General features: G+C 45.5%; 1 protein-coding gene across 2 annotated transcripts in view; it reads left to right on the plus strand.

The window, feature by feature from the left end:
* Dntt (DNA nucleotidylexotransferase) overlaps positions 1-10,892 on the plus strand; it is a 30,079-nt gene that overhangs the window by 8,697 nt on the left and 10,490 nt on the right. For both annotated transcript variants that reach the window (XM_021208736.1, XM_021208742.1), the window contains exons 3-8: positions 1,181-1,309; positions 2,078-2,248; positions 3,147-3,218; positions 4,654-4,777; positions 7,285-7,417; positions 8,623-8,731. In XM_021208736.1, coding sequence (XP_021064395.1) covers positions 1,181-1,309; positions 2,078-2,248; positions 3,147-3,218; positions 4,654-4,777; positions 7,285-7,417; positions 8,623-8,731 — 738 coding nt within the window. The remainder of the gene's footprint in view (positions 1-1,180; positions 1,310-2,077; positions 2,249-3,146; positions 3,219-4,653; positions 4,778-7,284; positions 7,418-8,622; positions 8,732-10,892) is intronic.

Here is a 10,892-nt window from a genome sequence, read left to right on the forward strand (position 1 = left end):
TGCGCCACCACGCCTGGCGAATTCTTAAATCTAAATCTTTTACCAATAATGCTAGAATCTCTGTAATAAATAAAGGAAACAAAGAAAATAAGATTTAATTGCTGGTTCTATTTTTTAAAATTTTTATTGGTTATTTTATTTATGGACATTTCAAATGTTATCCCCCTTCCCAGTTTCCCCTCCACAACCCCTTATTCTCTCTCCCCTACCCTCTGTGTCTATGAGGGTGCTTCCCCACTCGCCCACCCACTCCTGCCTCAGTGCCCTAGCATTACCCCACCCTGAGTCATTGAGCAAGGACCAAGAGGCTTCCCTCCCAGTGATGCCCAATAAGGCAGTCTTCTGCTCCATATGCAGCTGGAGGCCATGGGTCCCCCCATGTGTACTCTTTGGTTGGTGGTTTAGTCCCTGGGAGCTTTAGGAAGTTTGGTTGGTTGATATTGTTGTTCTTTCTATGGGGTTGCAAATCTCTTCAGTTCATTCAGACCTTGCCCTAACTTCTCCACTGGGGTCCCCGTGCTCAGTCCAATGGTTGGCTGCAAGCATCCGCATCTGTATTGGTCAGGCTCTGGCAGAGCCTCTCAGGGGACAGCTATATCATGCTCCTGTCAGCAAGCACTTCATGACATCAGCAATAGTGTCTGAGTTTGGTGTCTGTAGATGGGATGGATTCCCAGGTGGGGCAGTCTCTGGATGGCCTTTCCTTCAGTCTCATCTTTGTGATTTCAAATATATATATCCTGCACATACTTAAGATGTCACAATGAGCTGGGCGTGGTGGCGCACGCCTTTAATCCCAGCACTTGGGAGGCAGAGGCAGGCGGATTTCTGAGTTCGAGGCCAGCCTGGTCTACAAAGTTCCAGGACAGCCAGGATTATACAGAGAAACCCTGTCTTGAAAAATCCAAAAAAAAAAAAAAAAGATGTCACAATGAAATTCATTATCTGGTGTAATTAATATGTACTAATAAGAACAACAATCATACATGTGTGTGACTATACACTAGGCAGGTATGCAACACATTTTTGAGTCTCTATGATTTTGTCCTCTTCCAGAGACAATTATCATGAATTGTCTTAAATGTTTTCTTTATATTTGAGTAAATATTTATAGTTATATGTACTCTTACTATTGGCTAATTAACTGTCATTCAAAATGGATGCTTATGCTTCTGTGTAGGTGAAAAGAAACTCTTCCCCGAGTCCTGTCCCAGGCTCCCAGAATGTTCCAGCGCCTGCTGTGCAAAAGATTTCCCAGTATGCTTGCCAGCGAAGAACCACATTAAACAATTACAACCAACCATTCACGGTAATGAGGTTTTCTCAAAACCCAGGGCAAAAGGGGGCTTGAGGCTTCTTTCCCTGTGTCAACAAGTTAAGTTATGATTTTCCTGGAGATCTGAGAATGCTTCTCCATGCTCACCCACCTAACGTGGCCTCTGTTCCTTTGTCAAGTGGGCCTCCTTTTTCAAAGGCTCCCAGCTCCTCGGGGGTCAGGGTTCACCTTAGTAACACATCAGGAGAGTGCCAAGCATGCGCTCTAACTCTCATCTTTAACTTTCGAGCTGCATCTGTGAGGAAGAGCCGGAAACGGGTGGCAGCCACTGAACCCACTGAAGCACAGCTGTGTTCTCTGCTAGGAAGGCAGCAGGCCTCATCTTACATAACCCCGGCTCTGGGCCTGAGTGATGAACACAGCCTCCATCCCACAAGCACCAACTGTGTGTTCTGACCATGCTAAAAGACCTGAATGTCTCGGGAACATGACAGAACCCTGGCTACAGACTAGTCCAGAAGATAGGAAGGGGTTATACCCAACCCAGTCATGACTGCTGGGACACCATGGGCACCAGGTCACTACTTGATTAAACTGTTTCTAAATGTCTTACGATACTGAACTCAGTTTCCTCATAAATTCCTTAGATACTTATCTTTTCAGTTCAATGACAGAGCCCCACAGGGTAAAGGTACAGGAGCTTGATCCTGACTCCAAAGGCACTCTATTAGTAAAGGGGACAGGAGGGACTGGCAAGGGACTCCCATGAGCAGACCTGCTGACCTGGTTTTATTGTTTTAGGATGCCCTTGATATCCTGGCTGAGAATGACGAGTTTAGAGAGAATGAAGTTTCTTGTCTGGCATTCATGCGAGCAGCCTCTGTACTGAAATCCCTGCCATTCCCCATCACCAGCATGAAAGACACAGAGGGGATTCCTTGCCTAGGGGACAAGGTGAAGGGTATCATAGAGGTAAGGGAGAAGTGGAATTTGCTACATCTCTAAAGAGGTGAAGTGGAGACAGAACAGATCACATGAGTATGGGCTCTCTCCTCTGTTTATCTATAAATGGATCAATATAGCAAGAAAGAGATATATGGGTATAGACATATAAAATCCATACCCAGACATGATCCCGGTAGGACAACTTTCCCAGATGGTGATTTTTACTATCAGCGAGAGACTCGAGCCTTAAATCTCAAAGCAGCAGAAGCGTCTACTTCCCACCGCAGACTGGGTGGGAGGCTTGGTCTCCCTCAGCGCTTCCTGTCCAGCGCAGGGTAATGTTCAGTGGGCTGGCTCTGCATCTCTCTGTTCTCAGAAGAGACTGGGCAGTAGTAGTTACACGTTTAGCAACATTTAAGGACTTCCCAACAAGGCATGCTTGTCATCTAGTAGCAAGTTTCAATCTAACCAAATGCAAGGTACATTCTTCTAGAAAAATATCGGAACTCAAGACAACAGAGACTAGACCAGACCTCATAAGGACTTGATAAATGACCAGCTTTTCAGTGGGCCAACAATTAACCTGGTGGTTTGAAAAGCCCTCTTATTTCCACAACTTGAATCAACTGAAAGAAAATGATCAGGACTATTTGAACAATGCCTGTCAGAGAATATTTTGTCTTAGAGTCTCTAGATTCAGATCTTTAACCTTCTGTATGCCTGCCTGAGATTATAAAGGTCTTGGGTCTATGGTAAACTAAGATTTTTTTTTCAAGGTTACAAAGAAATTCTTGCTTTCTCCAGATCAGCCAGGGAAAATCCTCAAGTTTCAGGAGAAACCAGTAGCTGGGGCTGTAGGTTTGAGACTGGCACTTTCATTATGCAGAGACGTAACTCAAAATCTTTTGTTCAACCCTCCTTGCAGGGAATTATTGAAGATGGAGAAAGTTCTGAAGCTAAAGCTGTGTTAAATGATGAGCGATATAAATCCTTCAAAGTAAGCGACTGTACATTTGTATACTGGGGAGTGTTTTGTTTTATTTATCCTGTTGTTTGCTGTGGATGGTTATATAACTCAGGCTGCCATTCCAAAATGCCACAGACTGAACTGACTAGTCATAGAAATTTATTTTCTGTCAGTTCTGAAAGCAGAAAGTTTAGGTTAAGTTTCTGGGTAAAGATTCTGTGGAGGACTCTGTGGTTTTCAGTGGCCAGCCACCCTCTCGCTGCTGCCCTGACATAGCAGTGATAAAGATGGATAAATGCTTGTTCTCAGATAGCTTTCTTCATTCTTATATTATTGTATGAAGCATGACTCCTTGCTTAGGGAATGGCACCTTCCACAGTGGGCGTCCTACATCAATTAACAGACATACCCATAAGCTAAGGTAGTGTGGATAATTCCTCATTAAGACTCCTTTCCCGGAAGATTCTAAATTGTGTCAAGTTGACAGTTAAAACTAACCAGCACATCACACAAAGACACCATATGCCAAGACTTACCTATCACACTGAGACTACCTACCAAGAATCTGTCACTCATGGTTACAAATGTCAAAGGGACATAAGGATTCAAATTGAGCAAATGTGGTCCTGAAGCACAAACTCTGTCTGAAAAATCCCTCATTGCACCTCGATTTCTGGGACTTAGGGTTGACCACCCTTCAATTTGTTTTTTTGTTTTTGTTTTTTTTAATTTTTTTTAAATTTTTTTTTTTAATTTTTTTTACCTTAGAGTTTATGGTACTCTGGCCAGTTCATTCAGTTCATAAGTGATACAGGGCCTAACATACGGCAGAACAGGAGCTAGGCTCAGAGTACAGACAGACTAGGGTTGGAGTTTGTACTTTGCCGTTATCCACTTGTAGATGGAGTGAATTTGCTGAGTATCTGTGAGCACGATTTACCTCATGAGTCTCCTTCTACCAAAGGTGTGGCTCAGGACTTCATATAAAAGACTGCAAAATCTGAAGACAGACAGGCAGACAACTTCTCATACAGACACAGAGCAGGCAGTCTGTCTCCTTACACAGATGTCCAACCGTCGTCTCTCACCTCTGTTTTCGTTTTCGTGACACTTTGATTATGGAAGGATCCTTCAGAAACAAAAAGCCTCTGAAAGTTACCATCCCCAGGCTCAAGAGAGAACGTACTAAAGTGCAGAGAACCTGAGTAAGAGTCCCAGAACTAACAAAGAGGCTGGGTGTGATAGCGCGCCTTTTAAACCCAAGCACCAATGAGAAGCAGCTCCCTGAGGTTCACTGGCCAATCGTCCCAACCTGAGGTTGACTTCTGGTTTCCAAATGCACAGTTATGCATGTCTGTGCAAGTACACACACACACACACACACACACACACACACACACACGCACACTCACTCCCCATTCCCTTGATTTGAATGGATAACAGCTTGCCTTTCCCTCCCTTTCAGCTCTTTACCTCTGTGTTTGGCGTGGGACTGAAGACAGCTGAGAAATGGTTCAGGATGGGTTTCAGAACTCTCAGCACGATACAGTCAGACAAAAGCCTGAAGTTTACAAAAATGCAGAAAGCAGGTAACGGTCTCAGGGAAGTCACGGATCATTCCGGGTTTGTCAGGGTCGAGTGACATGGAAGTCAGTTCTACTTGCTCCAGACATGGGACTCAGGTAAATCCTGGCTCCAGCACTTGTCACTGAGTGATCTTGAGTAAGCTAGTTAAAACCTTGAGCCTTGGTTGCCTCACTGGTGAACCTGAGCTGGCCAGGGAATAGATCAGCTTGCACCAAGTCCTGAGAACATAAGAACAAGGCCTCTTCCTGGGGCGCTATGGTTCCCTTTCATCCAGACGTTACAGCAGAGTGGGCACTGTCCTGATTCCTACAGACACACGTAGACGCTTGGGTCTGGCTGTCTCCCTGTGTAAGAAGCATGCATAAAGAGTCGAGGACAGAAGGGTAAGCTGACGTGCAAGAAGGAGAGAGAGGAGTGTTGAACAAAGTACACTCTCAATGGGTTGGTTCACACTGGGAATGTGCACTAGGGGCGGGAAAACAGAAGAGAAAGGGGAGGAGTCTAGCCACAGCCTTGATCTGTCCAATCAGAGCCCTGTAGCCTAGGAAGAGACAAGAGTCCAGAGCAGAGACCGAAGAGCTCTCACTACCATCTGAATGTCTGGCAAGCCCCGCGGCTGCCACGTCGGCCAGTTCACTGCCTTCCACGGACAATGCTGGTACCTTTTCCAGAAATGAGGAGATTCGATTCATAGCCCCTTCTAAATGTGTGAAATTTTTAAGTGTTTCCTTTTAACGTACAATAAAAATAGAGTAAAATTGTCCTTCAAGAGGGAGTCACTGCTATAGTTAGTTCCCTAGCTTCTGGGGTTATGGAAAATGTGAAGTTATCAAGTTTTTAATATGGAAGTGATAGGGTCTTCTACCAGAGGATTCTGGGTATGCACAATTATTCAACAGCTATCTTCTGTTTAAGTGATAATAGAAAGACAGACAGACAGACATACAGAACAAAAATGATATCACGAGAAATGGTAGATGAGGTGAATCATATCTTGGGGATCCCACCAATGACACTATAGAACACCCCTATTAATCTTATAAGCCTGTTAAGTTCTTTATAAAAACATTTTTATTTATTTTCAGTTTGTGTGTATGGGTGTTGTCTGTATGTTTGTCTATGTACCACATTGGTCCAGTGTCCAAGAAGAGGTTATAAGCTCCCTTGGAACTGAAGTTACAGATGGTTGTGTGCTGCCGTTGGGTGCTGGGAATCAAACCTGGGCCTTCTGGAAGAGGAGCTAGTGTTCCTAGCTACTGAGTCATCTCTCAAGTTTGATGATTTCTGAGTGACTGTTAATAAGTTTTATATAATGCCACATGAGAAATAAAAGAGTCCAAGAAAAATCATCTAGTATTTCTACTCTGGATGCCAGAAAGTGTAGTCTAGTAAGGGTGTTTTACACCAGCTCTAGAGATGCCGTTAAAGAGAAATGTATATGACTATCAAACCTAAGGGCATGGAGATGGTTTGGAATGATAGTGAGAGCTCCTAACACTTACAGTAGACGTGGGGAGCAGCGGAGTATTTTGCTCAGAAAGGCTTGAACTTGTGACGTCCTCTTTCAGCATCTTGTGTGCTAGGAATGCAGGTTGAGGTGCTGGCTGACAGCTACGGGTTCTTAAAAAGTCATAACCTCACGCTTTTGCACATTCTCGACTGGTTGAACATAGAGATTTCCTGGCACCACCTGTTTGTTGAGTGGCATTTGGGTCCCTTAAATGAAAGTTCAGTGACTTGTATGGAAGCATGACTAACTGTCATCAGGCTCTGACTCTCCCAGACATGCCCAGCTTCCCACCAGTACTTTACCCCAATCCTTGGAGATAAACCTCCCTTCCTCCCTGCCTCCCTCCCACTGCTCTGTGGTGGCAGCCAAATGCTCTGCTCCTCCCCCAACCCCCGCCCCGCCCCCTGTGACTCTGCTTCTGAACGGTCATTGGTTCATAGTCCTCAGGCCAGGAAGCAGCACGTCAGCCCTTCGGAGGCGGAGGCACTTTACACTTTGCTTGGGACACTGACCCACCCTCTTCCTCCCATTGTCTTTTCTAATGAAGCCATCACTGCCAAGTCCTGAATTTTCCTATTCCCCTTCAAATAGTACAGCATAGCTTGTTGGTCAAGAAGACTGCTACGTACATGGAATCTCGGCACGTGGGAGGTAGAGGAATTGGGAGTTCAGAGACATCTGGACCTTTCCTCAAAGCAGCAGCAGCAGAAAGAGGAGGAGGAGGAGGAGGAGGAGGAGGAGGAGGAGGCTGTCGCTCTGGATTTCCATTATAATATCAGATAGGAACAATTTAGATTCCAGAAGGATCTGAATACTTTCCCCTTGATATGAACATTGTAGACTTCTCCATGAGAAGTCAAAGCTCCTTTGTAACCATGAAAACCCCACAACCAAGTGGGCAAGAGTCTGGCCAATGCCTAATGCGCTGTATGAGACAGCATCCTCTCCTATCGGCTGCTGGTCCTCTTACATGTGCCTTTCTCTCCAATGGCTGGTCAGGATTTCTCTACTACGAAGACCTCGTTAGCTGCGTGAACAGGCCAGAAGCTGAGGCTGTCAGCATGCTAGTTAAGGAGGCAGTTGTGACATTTCTTCCAGATGCCTTGGTCACCATGACTGGGGGGTTCCGCAGGTAAGTGATGTAGCTGTTTTAGAAGCCCTCTTCTACCTGCCTCTGAAATGGTGCAAGAGGCCTGTTCTGACCTGGAACCAACCTTGCTCTGTAGCATTGGCTCCTGCTGCCTGTGTTTCATGTCAGAGCCCCAGATAGCTTGACACCTCACACACAGAGCTGTTTCTTACCTCTGTGACTTTGCTCAGGTGAAACTTTCTCTAAAGTTTTGTGAATTTGGTACTCATCTGACCTCACAATTCCTTAGGACTCAATTTAGATGCTGCCACCTCCAGGAAGCCCTCCTTGACTCCTTCTTACTCTATTCGGGGCTAGGAACTTTCTTCTGTGCTTCCCAGATGCCTGCTGCACCATGTGTGCTTTCCCCGTGGAGCTTAGTTCCCACGGAGACCAGGGTGTGAGCCTGACCACTAAGTAGATGCTCAAGAAACTGGTTGAGTCAAAGAAAACTCAATGAACAGGTCTTCAGACATGAAATCTTAAGTTGGATACAAATGCCTCCACTTCAGAAAAGGACTTGTCCCTCCACCTCTCCTTCTGAGATCTTACCTGGTCACTTGCATCAAAGAGGACTAAACCTAAGAGAATTTTCTGGGCTGGGTCTGTCACTCAGCAGAGTGGCTACTTAGCATGAAGGAAACCTGGCTTTGATTCCCAGTATTCAGTAAACCAGGTATGGTGATGTATACCTATAATCCCAGCACTTGGGAAGTACAGGCAGGAAGATAAGAGGTCCAGGGTCATCCTCAGCTTCAAAATGTGCTCAAAACCAGTCTGCACCATATAAGACTCCATCCTTAAAAAAAAAAAATGACAAAGAGAAATCTCTTAAGCCATTCCATAGCTCCAAGAAGGCTACCTCGTATGATGTTACCGAAGCTCTTGGTTGGCTGCCTATTGTCATACATGTTTCTCTATGTATGTGCCGCATATAGAAGTAATATTCATTACTTTCTTTCCATTCATATACAACAGCACACATTCTGGATAAAGTTTTTTTTTTTCTGTCACAAATTTGTTTTGCAAGAAGTGAGTTGTGCAACCAGGAATAGCTGGTTTTAAAATGCTGTATTTTGAACCACAAACCTCACACTTGAGACACAGTAACAAAGAGATTTGTTTTGTTGTGTTATTTTGTTTTTAAGTGAAAGGTTAAATAAAAGTCCAACTGATTTCCCTTTTTTGCTTTTTTTTTTTCAACTTAGGGGTAAGATGACTGGACATGATGTAGACTTTCTAATTACCAGCCCGGAAGCCACAGAGGACGAAGAGCAGCAGCTCTTGTATAAAGTGACAGACTTTTGGAGGCAGCAGGTAAGGAGGCCAGGTGGCACCTGCCATTTAAGGCTGGCTTAGCATTGATTTCTGCTTGTTTCTTTTCCGTGTGTGTGTGTGTGTGTGTGTGTGTGTGTGCATGTGTGTGTGTCAGTGTGTGTGGTATGTATGTTATGCTTGATATTTATGTGTGTACTGCTGTGCATGCATATGATGTGTGTATGTTTGTGTGTGTGGTATTATGTTATGCATTGTGTGTATGTGACGTGCACATGTGTGCATATTTTTATATGTATAGGCACATGTGTGAGTGCATGTGGAGCCGAGGTTGATGTTGAAAATCATCTTCCACCACTTCTCCACCTTATTCCTGGAGGCAGGCTCTCTCAATCAAACCCAGAGCTCATCCATCTGGCTAGTCCGACTAGCCAGTTTGTTCTGGGAATCCCTTTGCCTCCACCTTCTGAGGCTGGAATTGCAGGCAGGCTGTCATGCGTACCAAGCATTTGTATGGGTTCTGGGGATCTGATCTTTGGGTCCCTGTGCTTGTAAAGCAGGCGCTTTAACCACCGAGCCATCTCCCCAACCCCAAGCATTGTTGATCTTATGTGCTACGTGATCAGTGTACAGTGACTATTATTCTCACTTGTTTGTAACACCTCATCGCGGCACCACGTGGCTGGCATGAGACTGACCAGCTTTGGGTCCTAGGCAACACTTTACAGGTATGCATCTTGTTTGAAGAAGGAAGACAATGAGGGCAAGCTGGGCCCCGCAGAGGTCATGGCTCACACCAGATGAAATCAAACCTGCCACGTGGCAGCCAGTTGTTAATGGTCAAAACTGAGTTAAATTAACCCCACAGCGAAGACTTCTGGCTCTCTAGTCAAGCACCATTTCCTACCTCTTTAGGCTCTCTCCTGGGAGACTACTGGCCTGGCTGAGTGGAGGAGGCTGGACCAGAGCTTTCCTAGTACAGATAGCTTCCCCCTTCCTGGGATGAGCATGGGCTGATGTGCCAGAGAGAGAAGACCAGATAAAGCTCAGCGGTTAACAGTACTGACTACTCTTCCAGAGATCCTGAGTTCAAATCCTAGCAACCACATGGTGGTTCACAACCATCTGTAATGGAATCCGATGCCCTCTTCTGGTGTGTCTGAAGACAGCTATAGTGTACTCACACACATAAAATAAGTAAATAAATCTTTGGGCAGTGGTGGCACATGCCTTTAATCCCAGCACTTGGGAGGCAGAGGCAGGTGAATTTCTGAGTTCGAGGCCAGCCTGGTGTACAAAGTGAGTTCCAGGACAGCCAGGGCCATACAGAGAAACCCTGTCTTGAATAACAAAAAACAAACAAACAAACAAAACTCCCCAAAAAAACAAAACCAAAAACAAACTAGAAATAGCCAGCCCCAGAACCATGAGCTTTATAAATGAAAGCTAGATTTCAGATTCGGATCCAAATTCATCTGTGAGACCATTCCATGTCCCCCTGTCCTTCTCAGGAGAAGGAGCACAGGAGAACCCCTTCAGTGACAGCAAGAAAACAGTCAACAATCAACAGAAGGCAAGAGTCAGGATACTCAAGCCTGATTCTCTGCCCAGGAGGTGGGAGTGGGGGTGTGGGGGGTTGGGGAGGGAAAAAGCAGGGGAAGATTAAAGACTCACTGAGAGACCAAAGAATACCTCTCCCCCTAGGCCTGTTGCCAAGGTTGGAAACTCATTGATGTCTGTTTTTGTGCCATTGTCCCATGCTAAGACTGGCTGCTGGAGTGGAGAGATGACAGAGGAGCCCTCTTTGCATCACTAGTTTCAAGGTAGTTTTCCTGTGGACCCTGGGCAGAGATAATCATTATAAACCCAGGCCCTGCAGTGGGGGCTGATAGTAAAACGGGCCTAATCTGAGACTTTAGAAGTGGTGGTACAACTTGGGATGGTGCCTAACAGTTCATGGCCCATTTTCTGTCTCTGCTCACCGGGGATTCAATAGAAAGTCTCCAGAGTGTCTGACAAATGGTGGCTATGATCAGCAGCAGGAGGATTGCTTATTGAATTCAGTTTGAGAGCCAATCACTGAGCTGCAGGGAAACCAGGACCGAGCGGGCCAGCTCCTTCCCTTCCTTCAAGTACAAGGTGATTTAGTGTCCCTGTCCTGGACTTGCTCTCTGAAGCCCTGGACCCACCTCCGGAAGCCCTG

The sequence above is a fragment of the Mus pahari genome, chromosome 1 (genome assembly GCF_900095145.1).
Source record: "Mus pahari chromosome 1, PAHARI_EIJ_v1.1, whole genome shotgun sequence".
NCBI lineage: Eukaryota > Metazoa > Chordata > Mammalia > Rodentia > Muridae > Mus > Mus pahari.